Here is an 18,989-nt window from a genome sequence, read left to right as displayed (position 1 = left end):
AGCAGAGGCACTGTGGTTTTAGATCGCTCCTCTTCCTTCCCATTTCCAGCATCTCCCCTCTCGAGATCCCAGACTGGGGCTGACCTGAGAGCTGACGGTGCAAAGGAATGCTGCCTTCATCCCCATACCTAGCTCCTAGGAGTTTATCCATTGCCTTTTTGCCATCTATGGGGTGTCACGTATTCACTCTCAGGGATGGTTCTCCACCTTGAGTGAGAAGCCCCAACAAGCTCCCAACGAAACGGCTAAAAAGAAACTTTCGCCCAGTTCCCAGCTCCCACCCTCCCTTTCGCCCCCGCTCTCGCCCCCCCTCCCCCATCTCCGTGGCAGCCTAGTGGGAGGAGGGGGTGAGGGAGGCAGGCTCGCTCTGTGCCTTGCGGGTCTCCCTATTCTTCCAGGAGGCCGGGAAGAAAAGCGTTCCCTGATGTGAGTACCCCACACCCCTCCCCAGTGTCCCCACTCCTCGCTCCTCGCCTCTCCGCGGCAGCGCGCTGCCTCCTCTCCGAGGCGCTAGCCGTGGCGGCCGGCATTTGGAATTCTGCCCAAAAAAGGGGGCCTGGAGGAGGAGGAGAGGAGGGACGGAGGCCGGCGGCGAGAAACGGAACCCGGAGTCCAAAACATCATGGGGAAAGGAACCGAGCGGCGGCGGCGGCTCTGAAGGCTCTGAGGCTCCTACCGACCGCAGTGCATCAGCGTGGCTGCCCTGACATCCCCGAGCATGCTTAACACGGGACATTATGCACTGGTTAACAGGCGCCGAGCTGCTGAGCGACTTGTTTTAAGCATTTTCTCCCTCGCTCTCGCTTTTAATCTTGTCTCTAGTGGCGTGTGTAGGGGGGAGGACTTTATTTCCATTGGCTAAGCTCTCCCTTCCCACCCACATCTCTTCCACATCACCTTGGTGTCTCCCTAAATAAAACCAGCCCTCCTTATCGCCTGGAAAAAATCAGGAGCTAGAGTTTGAATGGGTTTTATATAAACACTCACCCCTGCCAGCGTGGGGCTGGGATCTCAGGATAAACTCAGGGCGTCTGGCCTGATGCTTGCCTGGTGTGGTCCTTGCTCTTGAACATCAAGGTTTAAGCCCAGCCCGAGGACTAGAACTCTTCCCTGGAATTTGAGCAACCTGAAGCCGGTTGCAGAACTGCACAGGGTCCCGATGGACCTCAAGGAGAGCCCCAGTGAGGGCAGCCTGCAGCCTTCCAGCATCCAGATCTTTGCCAACACCTCCACCCTCCATGGCATCCGCCACATCTTCGTGTACGGGCCACTGACCATCCGGCGTGTGCTCTGGGCGGTGGCCTTTGTAGGTTCTCTGGGCCTGCTGCTGGTGGAGAGCTCCGAGAGGGTGTCCTACTACTTCTCTTACCAGCATGTCACCAAGGTGGATGAGGTGGTGGCCCAGAGCCTGGTCTTCCCAGCTGTGACCCTCTGCAACCTCAATGGTTTCCGGTTCTCCAGGCTCACCACCAATGACCTGTACCATGCTGGCGAGCTGCTGGCCTTGCTTGACGTCAACCTGCAGATCCCGGACCCACACCTGGCTGACCCCACGGTGCTGGAGGCCCTGAGGCAGAAGGCCAACTTCAAACACTACAAACCCAAGCAGTTCAGCATGCTGGAGTTCCTGCACCGTGTGGGCCATGACCTGAAGGATATGATGCTCTACTGCAAGTTCAAAGGACAGGAGTGTGGCCACCAAGACTTCACCACAGTGAGTACTTGGCTTTAAGCTCACTCTTGTTCAGTCCTCTGGAGAAGTGGTGTGCCGGTGGTCTCCTGGTTGGTTTGGGGGTCTCCCTGTGCTTTGGAGCAGGAAAGGGAGCAGTGTCTCAGTTGAAGGCCAAAAGGGTAGTGGCCAAAGTTGTTGTAGAAGGATACCTGCTTGCATGGAGCATGGTTGCCTGTTCAGACATGGAGGATGAGCAGGTGGCTGCCGTGGGGTCACTTCAGCAAATGCGCTGACTTGGCTTCCTCCCAGTCAGAGGGAGGAGGCCTGGGTTGTCGGTTGTCCAGGGCACTTGGTGTCCGAGCTGTGTGATTGGAACAGCTTGTCATTGACGAGGTGGCATTTTCTCTTTTCCTTTTTTCTGTCTGTCTGCTCGGAAGTGGCATCAGGCACTGCATCCTGTGGGCTGGGCTGGAGCTAAAGCTGCCAGAGAATGGGGGTGTGGGGCCCCAGGCAGCCTGGATGGCTCCGGTGGCTTTGGGAGTTTGCTGGAGCAGGTGATTCTGTAAAGGTGTGGAAGTCTCTTTGCATCTTTGTCTCGTGTAGATTCTGAGCTCCGTGTGGGGGAGAAGAGAGGCCAGGGACCCTGGGTCTCCATCTGGTCTGCTGACAGGTCCGAAGCAGAGAGATGTCCAGGGTGTTTGGGCAGAGAGCAGGGTTTGAGTGGAGGCACGTGTGCAAGATATCCAGCGAGATGCCTGTGCGGGTGAAGCAGCCCCGGCTGGCTCGTCTGGGAGCTTCAGGTTGAAACTCAAAGCCTCAGTTTGCTGTATGTACAATTACTTAACAACGTGGATGAGAGGAGTGGTGTGGGGAGGGGGCGAGCAGCTGTGGGATTGGAACGCCTGGAGGAGGAGAGTGGAGCTGAGTAGAGAGGGAAAGTGGAAGGGGAGGAGGTAGCTCACATTCAGGATGGGGCTTCCTGGAGGGGCAGACAGGGGAGGAAGGACAGGCGGTGAGCTGTTGCTCCCGGGGTTGTGTCTGCCCAGTTAGTGGGCTCTTAGGCATAATAGGTCGAACAGCAGCTGCAGATATCTCCCTGCTGGGAAGCAAGTTTGGGGCATCAGGGGCTGTGGGACCCTCCAGAAGTCCAATGTGGCTACTTCCCTCATATCTGCCTTAGGGAGCATTGAGAGCTTTGAGTCTTTGAGCCCTGAGCCAAGATGCAGTTGTAAGTTCGGGATGGCAGGTGCAGCAGTGGCAAAGGAACTTGACCCTGTCATCAGCACTTGTCTGGGGTATTCTGCCTAATTAAGACATGCGTCCGTTCCCCGCCCCCTCTCAGATTCACTGCCTCTGAGGCTTTTGCTCTGAGTTTTTTTTAATGCTATAACAACCAGTCTCTGCCAGCAGCCTCAATGCTTGCTGTTGGCTGTCTCTCAACTGGAAAAGCCCAGAGTGCTGGGGGCATTGCCTCTTGCATCCTGTGTGCCGGAGCTCTGTTTTCCTGGGGAGCCGTTTTGTATTATCCGTCTTAAACATTATGAGGAAAGAGCAGAGCAAAAACAGCGGTAGTACACACCAAAGATGAAGCCAGTCTGAGCTCGGGGAAGGGACCAGTGGTCCTGGAAGCCCGTCTAAGTGGAGCAAACTGGATCCTAAAACATGTCACGCACAGATGATGTCTCAGGTGGCTTGTGGAGAGAAGGGGAAAGCGCCTCATTCTTGGAGACTGAAACCATCACTGTATTCCACCCCATGCTTTCTAGTGCTGTGGTAGTGCTCAGCTTCCCCACTGCACCATGCAGCTCGTGTATGCACTCAGCTGTTCCTCTGTCTGCCTGAACCCACATGGAACAGCAGGGCAAGGAAGACAACGGAGGGAGGGTGGCACAGTGGGAAACTGCAATAAGTAGCAGACCCTGCACTGAACTCTCCAGTGGCCTCAAGACGACATGTCCAATCAGTGGCTTCCTTTGAATTCACAACCAAGTTCCATTTAGAGGGAGAGGTTCTTTGACCACAGACTTCTGTTTGCAGGTGGTCCATCATTTAAGTCTCTCAGCTCCTAGAATCCAAAGGTCAGGTCTAAAGCCTTACCAGAGCCTTTGACCTGTTCAGGATGTCTCCCAAATACTGAAGCTGCCTGTGGATAATGTTTATTACTCATTAAGTAGCGTGTCATTATCTGTGACCCTCACCAAGTTCAAAACTGATCTGGCTGAGGGTCCCTCCTTGGTCTGACCCTCTACATATGACCTTCCCCAGGGTGGAAAAGGGGATGAGCCTCAGGCTGCATCTTTAAGCTGTACAGAGAGTGTCCAAAAGGGCATCCATCTGGGAAAGATAGAAGGGCCCAGATGGGAGGCTGATCTTCTCACCAGGCAATCACATGAGGAGCCAGGCTGAGCCTCTGCAAAAGGTGGCATGATGGCCAGCTTATCCAAGACCTTGCAGTGAGGGGTAATCCTTTGGACTTACTCTTACTCTCCTGTCTCCTTTTGGCTCCAGGTGTATTTATGCTTATTCTTGGACCTTCACACCAGAAGCAAGCAGAGAGCCTGGGCAGGTGGTTGTCAGTCCAGTTCACCAGACTTCTCTCATCTATTCTCTCTGCTGGGCATCCCTTTCCAGTCTGGCTTATTTACTAGGCTGTGTACTATTCTGGGTGGCTCTTCTTTTCTGAGTGCTGTGACTGGCTTATTAGAGAAGAATGGGGATGGAGATGTCATAGGTGGACTGCTTCTGTTTTTCTCTTTTTCTATAAAGCATACTAGTGGTATCTTCAGGGCTAATGCTTCAGCATAAACTTCCCTATTCCAAGTTCTTAGCTGGTGTGCAATGAAGTGCGTAATACCCTTTAATTAGTGAATGAGCCATGATTCTAGCAGAGTCAGTGAAAGAAGGCTGTTTGTGGAGGTTGAAAGTCCCCAGGAACCCAGGTGTGGAATGCTGATTGCCATGTAAACAGGTGTGCTTGATGCTCATGCAGGTACATTCTTAGTCCTTACCTGGGATAATGTGACTTCAGATAGGCACATGCTTTTCCCTCCTGAGAAATCAGAAGAGGGCTTTGACTTCATAGTGTCTAGTCAGTGGAGCTCTGGTGGCACAGTGGTTAAGAGCTTGGCTACTAACCAAAATGTCAGCAGTCTGAATCCACCAGCCACTCCTTGGAAATCCTATGGGGCAGTTCTACTCTGTCCTATAGGGTCACTATGAATTGGAATTGACTTGATAGCAACAGGGTTTTTTTTTTTTTTTTTTTCGTACTCAGTGGAGATTGCCCCATTGACGTAGAGTGGAAGGAAAGATGGTGGGAGGCTGGATGGAAGTTGAGGAAGGCTGGAGAGGCAGCCTGTGATTATTTTGGGATTATCAGTCAGAGTTCAAGATTAGGAGTCGGAAGACATAGTTTTGAAGCCCAGCGTCATCATTTTCTAGCTTATTCCTTGGATCATATCCTCCTTAGGCCTCAACTTGTTCATCTAACATGAGATAGTAATGTGTGACTTTCTAGCTCAGAGTGTTGTTGGGAGGATCAAACATGAGAGACAATGTACCTGAAAGTCCTTTTGTACATTGTGACAGCTGTACAAATTTAAGGCAGGGTTATTATCAATATTAAAAAAAAAAAAAAAAACCTGTTGCCGTTGGGTTGATTCCGACTCATAATGACTCTATACGATAGAGTAGAACTGCCCCACAGGGGTTCCAAGGAGCAGTTGGTGGATTTGAACTGCTGACCTTTTGGTTAGCTGCTGAGCTCTTAACCATTGCACTACCAGGGCTCCAAGGTTATTGTTAATATTAGTAGGAGGGATATCACTGCCCATAGGCAGCACACTGCAGGAGTCAGGCTTGATGAGTACTGCTGTGAAGGATGAAGCCACGGAGGGAGAGGTGGCTTCTTTCTCTATTTGAAGCACTGGGTTAGATCACAGCCTCACTGAGGTGGGGTCTCGTAGGGTGGAGGCCACAGGAGGGTTCAGTAGCTAACTATTGCTGACAGGTGGCCAGCCACTGTTTGTGACTCACATATGATTATTGCATGTTGTTTCTCTGCTCATCACATTGAGGTTCATCTGCCTCCAAGTCCAGGAATGCAAATGACACTTCAGTTTGCTCTTTTAACTTTATTTCCACAGATGTGTGTGTTTGTACTTTAAACTTGAGATTTCTTAGGAAAGGGTTTTGTTTCTTTCCTTACTCAAAGAAAGTTCTCTTCTGTCCACAATGAGATCTTGTTAGAGACACATATATGGATTTTATTCATCTACATCACATAGCATTAGAGCGATGGGAGGGATGAGGGTTTAGGAAGTGCACATCTTTGGAATTCTTGCACAAGGCTGGATGGATTTATAGCTAATCTACTCTAATTACCTCTTATTACATGGGGAGCACATATGTGAAGAATAGGGGCTTTGGGGAGAGGTCTGAGTTGGAATTCCATCTCTGACACCTACTCGCTGTGGAACCTTGTGCAAATTTCTTAATCTATTTCCCCATCTCTAAAATCTGAACAGTCATCCTTACTACTCGGAGTTGTTGTGCTGATTCAATGAGAGGAAGTACGTGAGGTGCTAGTGTGTGGCAGATGCCTACTACAGGGTAGATCCTTGCTTTACCTAGTGTTGCATAGGAGCTATTGAAATGAGCCTGAGCTAGACTCTGGCTCTCTTGAGTCCCAGTCCAGTGCTCTTCCCATGATTCCATACTGCAACCTCAACGACAACTTTAGTGCACAGGTAATTACTGTGTTTGTGGGATTCTTTTTTTTTTTAAATAATATTGTATTGTGTTTTTGGTGAAGGTTTAAACAGCAGTTTAAGTTCCCATTCAATAATTTCTACACAAATCGTTCAGTGACATTGGTTACATTCTTCACAGCGCGTGAACGTTCTCAATATTTCCATTCTGGTTGTTCTGTCTCCATTAATCTAGTTTCCTTGCCCTCTTACATTCTCATCTTTGTTTTAAAGTAATTGTTGATCTTTTGGTCTCACGTAGATGATTTTTTAAAGGAGCACGGTATTCAAGGGTGATATTCTTTATTTTGTGAGCCAATCCGTTATTTAGCTATAAGGTGATGTCAGGGGCTAGTTTTAGTTCAGGGTTTAAGGAGTATCTCAGGGTAATAGTCCTGGGGAGTCCTCCAATATCAACCAGTCCAGCAAGTCTGGATTTTTTAAGAATTTGAAGTTTTTGTTCCACATTTTTCTCCCATTCTATCAGGATCCATCTATTGTGGCCGTGATCAGAATGGTCAGCAGTGTAGCCAGGCACCATCTCGGTATTTCTTCTGGTCTCAGGATAGCTGAGGCTGTGGCTGGTGTAGACTATTAGTCCTGCAGACTGGTTTCTTCTTTGAGTTTTTGGTTTCCTTCTTTTCCTTTTGCTCTGGATGAGTAGAGACCAATAGTTGTAACTTAGATGGCCACTTGCAAGCTTTTAAAACCCTAGACACTACTCACCAAACTGGGATGTAGAACGTAAACTTTATGAAGTGTATTATGTCAATTGACCAAGTTGTTTGACTGTGGATTCTTAATTCTTATAATATGTTGAGCTTCACTTTCCTCAGTACTTTTGCTCATATAAATCCTCCTCGTCTAAATGTCCTTTCCTTATACATCGTTGGATATGCACAATGTGTGCAAGAGTTCCATCTCATGCTCCTAAACTCACCCCCAGGAAGCTCATCATGCCCTGGCCCCAACAGGTGGGTGACCTATGTACCCCTAACAGTTTTTATCACAGTGTGTAATATTTATTCATACACATTCATTCCATCATTGATCAAGTAGAGCACCTACTATATGACAGAAACCAAGGATATAGCAGTGACGAAGACAGACTAGATGCTCACAGCCCATTTCCCATCCTTTCTAGATGAGGGATCCTTGAGAGCAGGAATTTAATCTCATTAAACACACACTCTGCATACATCATGTTGAATACAGGACTTGGCCACAGTAAGCGCCCAGGAAAGGTTTGTTGATTAAATAGTTACTTGCTGTTTCCTGAACTGACCCAGAATCCTTTGCTCGGAGGCCTTTCTTACTCTTATCTACTTTTTGCACCTCTTTCTCCATGAGTGGAGCCCTGGTGGCACAGTGGTTAAGTGCTCGGCTGCTAGCTGAAAGGTCGGCGGTTCGAACCCACCAGCACTTTGCAGTAGAAAGATGTGGCAGTCTGATTCCGTGAAGATTACAGCCTTGGAAACCCTATAGGGCAGTTCTTTTCTGTCCTATAGGGTTGCTATGAGTCAGAATAGACTTGACAGCAATGACTTTTTCTGCTTGACTACTTACTTAAATCCTGTCAGGTGCAGTCTATTCCGACTCGTGGCGCCCCATGTGTGCAGAGTAGAACTGCTCCATAGAGTTTTCAAGGCTCTGACCTTTCTGAATCAGATCACCAGGCCTGTCTTCTGAGGTGCCTCTGGGTGGATTTGAACATTTTGGCTAGTAGTTGAGTGCTTAATATTACTGCCTTCTCCAAGAAACCATTACCAACACCCCTCATGACTATAATCTAAATTAATCTCTTCCTCCTCTGTCTTCTAAACAGCATTTTGGTTTATTCCTCTGTTAAAGCAATCTTTCTGCTCTTCCTTACATTGGAAGTGTGAAGTATTTGGAGCTAAAAGGGACCTGAGAGATTATTTAATTTAATACTGTGCTTTGTAAACGACTGATAATTTTACACATCGCATATTTCTGTCTCCCTCTCTGTAAGATAGGCTGTCTTTACTCATCTTTGTATTCTCAGGACCTAGAATCACTTAGCACGTATCAGTTGTGGCCAAGCTGATTCTGACTTATGGCGACCCCATGTATATCAGAGTAGACATGTGCTCCATAGGGTTTTCAATAGCTGATTTTTCAGAAGTAGATCACCAGGCCTTTTTTCCAAGGCTGCTCGGGGTGAACTCAAACCTCCAACCTTTCAATTAGCAGCCAAGTGCATTAACTCCTTGTACCACCCAGGGACTCTGCTTAGCACAGAGAAAGCTTTTAAAATGTGTTTTCAGAGTTATGGATAAATAGGCTTGAAGTTTTTTGTGTGTAAGGTAACTCTATAGCTGATATAAAGCTAAGTAGCCTTTTTTTGGCTTCCCTTTTCATCATAGGTACCTGATAGTCCACCTACGATGTTGGAATGACTTGTTTCATTATTGTTACTATTTTAATAATTTGTTTTCTGATGATAGAAGCAATCTGTGCTCATTGGAGAAAACTTGGAAGTATGTTGTTGTGTGCTATCAAGTTGATTCCAACTCTGAGCGACCTCATAGGACAGAGCAGAACTGCCCTATAGGGTTTCTTAGCCTGTAAATCTTTCTGGGAGCCGATCACCAGGTCTTTTGTGCTTTGGAGTGGCCAATGGGTTCGAATCGCCGACCTTTCAGTTAGCAGCCGAGTGCTTAACCATTGCACAACCAGGGCTCGGAGGGAATAAAGAAGGAAGGAAAAACAGCCCATAATAGTGTCCCCGCTATTATTGCAGGTATTACTGTTACCGCAATAACGCAAATTGGAGCCGCCTGCCGCAATAGCCAATTCTGAGACAGGGGTGAGGTGAGTGGCAAAAGGTTTATTATATATCAATATATAGGAGGCAGAGGGGAATAGATTCCTCCAAAAAACCCATCTCCCCCACTGGGGATCGGCTGAAGGCTTTTATAGGGACAGGTTTATGGGTCTTAGAAGTTTGTGTTAGTTCCCCCTTGAGGTGGTCGTGTCTCAGATGAGTTAATCTTCTACTGGTATTCTTGGGGGTTATCTGGCGACATCCTGGTTTTCTTGTCACAAGATGGGTGCTTTGTTCGGTTTTGCATCCTTAGATCATTATCACTTGTTTTCCACCCTCCGAGGAGGAACATCGGTTAATCTTAAACCTTTTGTAAACGCTGGAACCAGAGGGAAAGACAAGCTCATGAGACAATGTGGTGGTTAGCAATGGGGAGGAAATAATGGTGAGCTGGGCCTATGCAGCCTCTTCCGTTACTTCCGCGTTTTGGGAGGAGCTCCATTCACCACGCAGTGTGTGCACGTGGTGTATTCCCACACCTGGAATCACATCTCTGCATGTGGTCCCAGGTATGGCATACAGTACACCCCAAAAGACAGCAGCTTACTCTCTTCTTCTTGGGCCCCTTGGGTAGTCTCCAGGGTGTTAGGCGATTCCCTTACAGGTCCGCTTAGAGTAAACGTTAAAGATATCTCAATGGGTCTGATCAGTACCCCTTTTGCTTGATCGTTTTATCTTATCTGCAGAAGCACCCTGGAATAATTTGTAAGAGAGAGTGGCCTCCTTGGATCTTAGACTCCCAACTAAACACCAGTTATTCTCCCTGGATGGTACTTTGCTGAGAGTCTATCTGAAGCCATCTTGGGCTCATTGTTGGTTAGATGTTTGCTAGGATGCACCAGAGATGTGTTCTGTGACATCAAGTTAGATCTCGTAGCTGAGGCCTGACCCTGCTCCTGGATGAGGCCCAACTCTGGTTCTCCTTGCATGACTGTCCGCTCTGCATGCCTCAGCCCACAGATGTAGACCCTGACTCTCCCCTACCTATGAAATGTCTAGGCTCTATGTCAAAACAGTCAAAATTACATCTAATGGAAATCAGATGATTTCTCATATTCCAAAGGCTCAACAGTCTTATGAGCCTTTAATATGTCTTTGGAGAGACAACCTCCACCAAGCTGGGTAAGGTAATTTTTCAGCATGCTGGCCTCTCATTGAGATCTTCTATTTTGCAGAACCTTGGTTGTAGGCTCCCTGGAGGTTAAACTTTCAGAGATATATTGAATTCTGTCTGATGTGATAAAGGAGCAGGACAATGACTGGGAGTGGGCTATTAACAATGACCCACCCCATCTTTTTGCAAAGAAAAGCTGAAGCTGTATGTCTGTGCCTCTTTCCCTGGGGGTTCTTAGACTTCCAGAATCATGGATGAAAGAAGGCCACCTGGAAGCTTACTGAAATTGGGGAACTAGTCCCTTTGTCTCTCTTTATAGTGATTCCCTCTCTCTTCTCAATAGAAAGTCCTTTCTTTAATGAAGAGGTAAGTTCCAGAAAAACTTTTGTAAAGTGAATCCTATATTACTACTGATTTCTATAGTAAGAGTTGAAATGTGATCCCTTTTAAAAATATCCCCCAAAGACTGAATTAATAGCTTTAAGCATAAAGTCTACTGTCAGAAGCAGCTCTCTATAGAGCAGTTCATATTTCAAAGTACCGAGTATCCCGTTCCCTCCTTCAGACCAAAGAATACCACCTGAGTCTAGAAATATCTGAAAGTTTGCCATGTGCCTTCTCCTTTTTGTCTGAGTGTTTATGTTTGATGGAGCTGGGCTGAAATATTAAACTGGACCAGCAGGGACTGTTTGACCCATGATGTCTTATGTAACCTGTAACTAATGGCCTACATCACCCCTGCAAGTTTAAAATTCCATATATCACATTTCTCCCATGCATCTGACTTAAAACCAGTCCATACAGACTGGGCTTAGTGGTGACTGGTGAGCGGCTGCCACCAACAGTCAGAAATACAACATGGTCATTAGCTGATAAATCTGAAGCCTGTGATAGAAGCCTGTTTACAAAGTGGATTTTATTTGGGAACAGCATTCCCAGAAACCTCATCCTTTGAGTGCTAAAGCATCTTTCCGCCTCCCAGCATTTATTTCTCTCATGACTCAGGCGAATTCTTTATTGATTACCACAGTGGCCATTGAAGTGTGTATCAGAAGCAATAAAACGTGAAAGAGAGAAGGAATGTATTTGCCTGTATATATTGACCTCTTCTGATTGAGTTGCACAACCTTGGGCAAGGTAATTAGCTTCTCTGAGCCTCAGTTTCCTCATCTGGAAGATGAGGGGGTTGAACTCAATGATTTCCAAGGACTTGACAACCTATAGAACACTAATGCAATAGAACATAATCAAATTTTATTGTCTGATCCTACATTTGTTCACTGAAACCAAAACCCAAAATTATGTTTGGAGAGTGTGTGGTATTGATGTTATTTTTTAACCAGATGTATTCATTCCTTCATTCACCCACTCATTCATTCATTCATCTGTTTGGATAGATGTGTACAGTGGAGGCAGAAACACCCTGCTGTGACCATAGGTACACAGAGTGGCTGTCATGGGATAAAGAAGGCATAGACCCTACTCTGAAAACCCTGCCCATGGGCCATTATGTGCCTGGCTGCAGCTCATCAGTCTAGTTGAAAGTTATGGTTACACTAGTCCAGCAACTGTGAAAGTGATCTTCTCAGGGTCTTGCATGTATGAATTAGCAAGAGCATCAGTAGCAGATGATGTTGGTGTACTGCCCAAATCCCCTCAGCTGCTGCTGTGGGTACAGCTGCTAACAGCTCACATTTGCACCCTCTCAGGAGGAGTGCCCTTAGTTGACTGTCACTGCCTTTCCTAGAGGAGTCCCTGGTGGGACAAATGGTTAAGCACTCGATTACTAGCTAAAAGGTTGGTGGTTTCAACCCACCCAGAGGCGCCTTGGAAGACAGTCCTGGCGATTTGCTTCCGAAAGGACACATCTTTTAAAACCCTATGGAGCAGTTTTACTCTGTACGCATGGGGCGCCATGAGTCGGAATTGACTTGACCACAACTAACAGCAACCGAAATAGCCTCTTCCGGTGATGTCTGGGAAGCTATGCACCTCCCCGCCACCTGGGGGCAGCCAGTGGCCCGTGACTAATACAGGATGCCAGGCATCTTATCTCAAGATGGAACAAATTGTGGTGTAATTCGTAGTCCAGATCTTCCTGTGGGATCAGGCTAAGGCTAGACTTCTCCTGAAATCACACCTTTGTTCACCTTTTCCCCCTGCCCTATCCTGCTTCTCTTACTCCCTTCCAGTCTTTTTCTGAGAGCACTCCCTCGGTAATCACCTGCCCAAGAAACACAGCTTAGACTCTGCTGGGAAACCCAACCAATGCAATGGTTAGTTTTAGCTTCTCCATCTGTTTGGTAACATGGAGAAGGGACTAGGCGTATGAACCTAAGTCTGGCTTAGAAGCAAGGAAATAAACGTTTTAAAAATCTTTTTAACCTTGGACTTTCTAGATTTGTGGTCCTCAATCAGGGCCTGTAACAATTCCCAAGGAAGGTTTTTTTATGATTCAAATGCTCATCCCTCTGGTTAGGATCCACTACTCTAGGCGCAGCTAGTTTGTTCCTCTCTGGGGTCCTTTGCTCAAGGAAAGCCTTTTCCAAGCTTGCCCGTCTCCTAAGAGCTAAGCTATCCCTGTTTTCTCCCAGCTGCTTGTTGTTGTGGGTGTTGTTAGCTGCCAGGAGTCACCTCCAACTCATGGAGACCCCATACACAATGGAACGAACTGCTGCCTGGTCCTGCGCCATCCCCATGGTAGGTTGTGGATTGGACCATTGTGATCCATAGGGTTTTCATTGGCTGATTTTTGGAAGTAGATCTCCAGGCCTTTCTTTCTAGTTTGTCTTAGTCTGGAAGCTCCACTGAAGCCTCTTCAGCATCATAGCAACATGCAGGCCTCCACTGACAGACAGGTGGTCGCTGCGCATGAGATATATTGGCTGGGGATCAAACCTGGGTCTCCTGCACACTCCTAAACTGCATGCATTCTTGTTGTTGATTCTGACTTATAGTGATCCCATGTGACAGAGTAGAACTTTCCCATAGGGCTTTCTTGGCTGTAATCTTTACAGAAGCAGATTGCTGGGTCTTTCTCCTGCAGAGCAGCTAGGTGGGTTTGAACCGCCAACCTTTTGGTTAGCAGCTGAATGCTTAACCATCACGCCATAGGACTCCTGCACGTGTTCTAGCTCACACCTTTACCAACATCGGCAATCTCATTGTTTCCCAAGTTTGCTGTCTCTGAGAACTTCCTTTTCCCACCGTCCTACCAGCTTTCACTTTTAATTTTTGCTGAACCTGCATCTCTCTGGCTTCAAAACATGAGGAGGAGGCTACTGGTTTGATGTTGGCAGTGGCTCGGGCCCATCTATAAAGCAGGAGGCAGTGAGAGATGTAAGGCTGACCAGAGGTGATGCTCCTCATATGTCACAGAAACCATGAGTGATGAGGAGTATGTGAAAGAACTGAGACTGTTTAGCCTGAAAAGGGAAGTGGGTGACTCAAGGGCAGTGTGAATACTGTCACCAAACACTTAGAAGGCTATCATAGAGAAGAGGAATGGAGCTTTCCCTGTGTGAGGCCAGAGGGCAGAGCTAGCACCAACGGGTGGGTGGCAAGTTCAGAGAGGCACATATCAGCCGATTGGAAGGCTCTTTCCTGGGAGTTAGAGTACCCTGGGCCCTGCCGTTGGCTCTAGCTAGGCCGAGCAATTGCTTATTGGCAATGCTGGAGATGTGAATCGATAGGTAAAGGTTTGGATTTAATGACCTCGAAAGTTACTTCCACCTCTGAGTGTCTTCGACTTATTTCCTTCCTGAGCAGATATTTGGGGTCAAAAATGAGGGCATTGACAAATGGCATTGGAAAGAGGTGACCACTGATGCAAGCCATCGCATCTAGCCTTCAGAACCACCCTGTTTCCCAATACTGTGTAGCCTTGAGGCTAAGTGTTGCAGAAGCCGGGAAAAGAATGGTGCCATGTGACTGTCCCTAGGGACAAAAGAGGATGTTTCCCTTCATCCAGAGCGCATGCAGAGAGTGTGTGGGTGGTGGTAGTCAAAGACTGGAGAGCTGTCAAGTAACCTGGGTCTCCCAAAATGTATATGCATGGCTCCTCGAAAGGAGTTCCCAGAGGAGTTTGTCATACATTCTGGGGCCTAGATCCAAACCTAGAAAGTGTACCTTGGGGTGTTTTGGGGCATGGCCTGGCTCTTTGTGGAGGGCTGGGGAGACTGAGAGTTACACGGATTAGAAGTAACTCTGGGGTAGGTGGGGGCTAGAAACAGACTCAGCTATAGGAGCTGGCAAGGAGGTCAGCCCGGCAGAGAGAAGGCCCTGCCCAGGGAGCACTGGTCACAGACAACGACATCCTGGCTAGGCGAGTGTGGTGGGTGTTGGAAGGACGAAGGGGCTCTGGCACCTGAGAAAATGACATAATGGGGTATTTTAGCCTAGTGTTGTTGTAGTTATATGCCGTCGAGTTGATTTTGACTCATAGTGACCCATGTGACAGAGTAGAGCTGCCCCACAGGGTTTTCTTTCTTCTTTTTTTCCCCCACAGGGTTTTGTAGGCTGTAATCTTCACAAGAGCAGGTTGTGAGGCTTTCCCCCATGAAGCTAATTGGTGGGTTCGAACCATCAACTTTTAGGCTAGCAGCTGAGTGCTTAACTGCTATGCCACCAGTTCTATATCAGGAAATTAGCATCATTTTCTCGATGTGCACTTGATTCTGCCCTGCTAGCTCTTTCCACGTCCACTTCTCCTTTTAAACCTGACTCTGGGTGGCAGAAATGACTTTATTAGAAACTGATGTGTTTAAGAAACCAGTTGGCAAGAGCTTGGCATTGAGAGCTTCAGCTTCTACTGCTGAATCAGTGACTTGAACATCCAGTTCACGTGTGCTCTGATTGACAAATTTGCAGGTGGCAGTATAGCACAGTGGGTAAGAGGATGGGCTACCTGGATTCGAATCCTACAATCCTAGACTATTTGGATGACCTTGGGCAAGTTGATTAATTAGTCTTTAGGAAATTAATAATTTATAAACCATATAGCACAGTAGGACTCAACCTATGTGAGTTTCTGCTCACTCTTCCCTCTCCTCATCCCCTCCCTACACACAAACTTTTGACTTCTAACCTAGTACTGTATCTAGAGTACCTCACCTCCTTTTTATTCTCTAAACTTGGGGCTTTCTCTTGGCATCCTCTGGACTATGCTGTGTTGGGTTTCCTCCTCCCCTACTGGATATAGCGATTGAAGAGCCTCTCTCTGGAGCAGGAGCAATTGGAAAGGGACTCCAGCATGTCCACCATGATGATGTGGGGAAATTTCAGGTTCTTACTTTCTGCCTGGTGGCCCTGAGAGCTGCCCAGCCCTCTCTTCACGGACTGTGAGAAGGCAGTCAATAAAAGAGAAGTATTTCCGTGAAGTGAAAGTGACAGTGTCTTCTCAAGTTTGGGCCAAGGCTGCTTCTGCCTTCCTGGAATGATTTCCTTACAGAACACCTTCCATCCCCTGGGTCTGTTAACTATTTCAGGGACATTTTAAGTGGCTTTTAACAAATGTTGAATTATGGCTGCAAACCTCTGGGAGCTCCAGTGACATTCACATGAATCACAAGTGAGCTCTGTGCAGTCAAGGCAGATACAATGGGCTGGGATTAAACAAACAGGGGTCATTGTTCTCCCCAAAGCAATGAGGCAAGACCGTTGCTCCCTGGAACCTGTGATCTCAGGCAACGTGCCCATTAGAAGCGGGACACTGTTCCAGGATACACAGCCCATTGCTGCAGGGCAGACAGATGCTCTGTGGTTTGCAGAGAAGCAGATTTCAGCTTAATATCTGGAAGAATTTACCAACAGTCAGCATGTTCAGGGATGTACTAGCCAATCTCTGGGGTTATGAGCTGCCCAGCACATTGATTCTACAAACATCTCTGGAATGCCTCCTATGTTCTGGGCACTGTGCTAGGCTCTAGAGGAATGGAAATGAATAAGGCCCCGTCCAGGAATTCAAGGGGCTCATAGTCTGGTAGGCAAGTTGAGCAGTAAACAAATAGATTATTTTACATTAAACAACCAATGTTTGTACAAGGTCTGGAGGCAATACGGAGTAGACTCAGAAAACTTTCCAAAAAGGAGATGCTATCTATAGTTTTTTCTTTCTTTGTTTTTTCACTTTTTGTTTTGAACCAATTTCAAACATATAAATGTTGCAAAACTAGTACAAAGAATTCCTGTGTATCCTTCGTTTCATGTTTTGGCAATGGTTCCAATGATGTATTTATGGGCAAAGGACCCCCATCCAGGATCAGATATCACACCCAATGGTTACGTCTCCCTACTGTCCTTCACTCTGGAACCATTTCTCATTTTCTCCTTGACTTTCATGATCTTGACTTTTTTTTTTTTTTTAAATTCAAGGCCAGTTATTTGGCAGAAAGATTTTTAGTTTGGGTTTGTCTGCAAGTTATCTACTTATTTGTCCAACGTTTCTGCTTGATTAGACTCAGGTTATGAATTTTTTGCTGTAATATCACAGAACTGATGCAAGATTCTTCTCATTGAATCCTATCTGGAGGTGCCTGATGTCTATTTGTCCCGATACTGATTGTGTTAACTTTTATCACTTGATCAAGATGTTGTCTTCATGGGACATGCTCAGCTTCCCTACCAGATGTGAGCCCCTTGAATTCCTGGACTCGTCCTTATTCCTTTCCATTTCTCTGGAGCCTAGCACAGTGCCCAGAACATGGGAGGCATTCAGTAGATGTTTATAGAATCAATGTGCTGGGCAACTCATAACCCCTGAGATTGACTGGCACATCCCTAGACACACTGTTGAGACTATGTAAAATCCCATTTCTCATCCCTCTAGTTTTATCATCCATTGATTTTTCTTGCTTGAATTAATACAGTGATGCTTGCCAAATGGGGGTTTTCTAATTCCATCATTCCATCTACATTTATTAATTGGCTTTCTAAAATAAGGAAGCGCTTTCTCTTCTCCCTTTATATTCATTCATTCATTCATTTATATCAGGGTAGACCCATATATTTCTATTTTAATCAGTGAGTTATAATCTGTTAATATCATTATGGATTTTAAAACTCAATTTTTTCCATATTTGGCCAGTAGGAGCCAGTTTAATCTGACTTCTATGTCTTTTTGAGATTTCCTCATCATTCTTTTAGTACTTTCTGACATAGCAAAATGTTCCAGGTTTATCCTTTACTTATCCTTCCTCATTCTGGAGTTGGCCATTTCTCCAGCAGGCCCTCATTGCTTTTAGTTGGCAATGATAGTTAGGACCATTTAAGATCCTAAGCAACCAAGTCCCAGGCAACCACTTATCTATCTTCTGTCTGTAGATTTGCCTAGTCTAAATTTCATATAAAGGGAATCATACACTATATGGTCTTCTGTGATAGACTTCCTTTTAGCATACTGTTTTCAAAGTTCACCCATGTTGTAGCATGTATCAGTACTCTATTTATTTTTATTGCCAAATAATAGTCCATTGTATGAATAGGCCACATTTAATTTATCCATTTATCAGTTGATGGATATTTAGGTTGTTTCCACTTTTTTAGCTATTATAAAGAACACTGCTATTCACACTTCTTTTAATATTGACTTTTAAAGAGAACAGACCACTTGTCTTATACAATTATCTCTTATTATGAATTTGTCTAATTATTTCCTTGTGGTGTCACTTAATTTGCTTCTCCATCCCCCGTGTTTCTTATAAACTGGGAGTTAGGCTAAGGAACCCTGGTGGCACAGTGGTTAAGGCACGCGGCTGCTAACAGAAAGATTGGTGGTTTCAACCCATCAGCTTCTCTGGATGAGAAAGATGTGACAGTCTGCTTCCATAAAGATTACAGTCTTGGAAACACTATGGGAAAGTTCTACTCCATCCTACGGGGTCACTATCAATTGGGATCGACTCAATGGCAGTGGGTTTGGGAGTTCGATTTAAAGACTTGATGAGATTCTGGTGAGTGTGTTTGGCAAGAGAACGTTATGGATGAAGTTGTGTATTTCATATTGCTTTGTACCAGGAGGAATATATTGTGTGGTCATCCCAGGCTTAGAGATGCTAGTTTTGATCACTTGTAGCGACTGCTAGGTCATTCCGTTGTATCACCTGCCGTCATCTGTGGAATGATTCTATAGCATCGGGCAAATATCCTGTTTGCCATAATACTTCAGTTAATAGTTTTAGCACTCATTCATGAACCTGAATTAGTAATTTCATTAGAGGTTGCAAAAAAGTAATTTTCCAATTCTGTAATTCTTTCTAAATTTATTAGCTGGCGCTCTTTTGTAAAGAAGAACATTCCTTCAACTGGGAATCAACTGCAGTTCCTACTATGAAGGCAGGATCATTGCTTAATTCTTGTCCTTTAATTACACATTTTCAGAGGACCCAGTTGGTGTAATCATTGCCATGCTGGGCTTTGAGGGGTGATTAGTTCCTGGATGGACAAGGGGTAAAGTATTCACGGGAGATAGTCAAGCAGTGGCTAGAGAATGATTATGGGTGGGAGGGGAAAAGGAGAGTCTTTAGGACTGCAGTCATCTGTAGTCAAGGTAACCACAGACTCCTAGGTCCCATGGTAATCCAAGGTGGAGTGTTCATCTCTCAGATGTGG

The 18,989-nt window shown here is 46.1% G+C and overlaps 1 protein-coding gene across 1 annotated transcript in view; it reads left to right on the top strand.

Annotated features, from left to right (window-relative positions):
• Positions 1 to 915: 915 nt before the first annotated feature.
• ASIC2 (acid sensing ion channel subunit 2) overlaps positions 916 to 18,989 on the top strand; it is a 1,284,497-nt gene continuing 1,266,423 nt past the window's right edge. The window contains exon 1 of the mRNA XM_004385412.1: positions 916 to 1,714. Within this exon, the coding sequence (XP_004385469.1) occupies positions 1,160 to 1,714 (555 nt within the window). The 5' untranslated portion in view covers positions 916 to 1,159. The remainder of the gene's footprint in view (positions 1,715 to 18,989) is intronic.

Source organism: Trichechus manatus, unplaced genomic scaffold (assembly GCF_000243295.1).
Source record: "Trichechus manatus latirostris isolate Lorelei unplaced genomic scaffold, TriManLat1.0 scaffold00138, whole genome shotgun sequence".
Lineage (NCBI taxonomy): Eukaryota > Metazoa > Chordata > Mammalia > Sirenia > Trichechidae > Trichechus > Trichechus manatus.
Note: the sequence above shows the minus strand (reverse complement) of the source record. Positions and strands in the feature narration are given on the sequence as shown.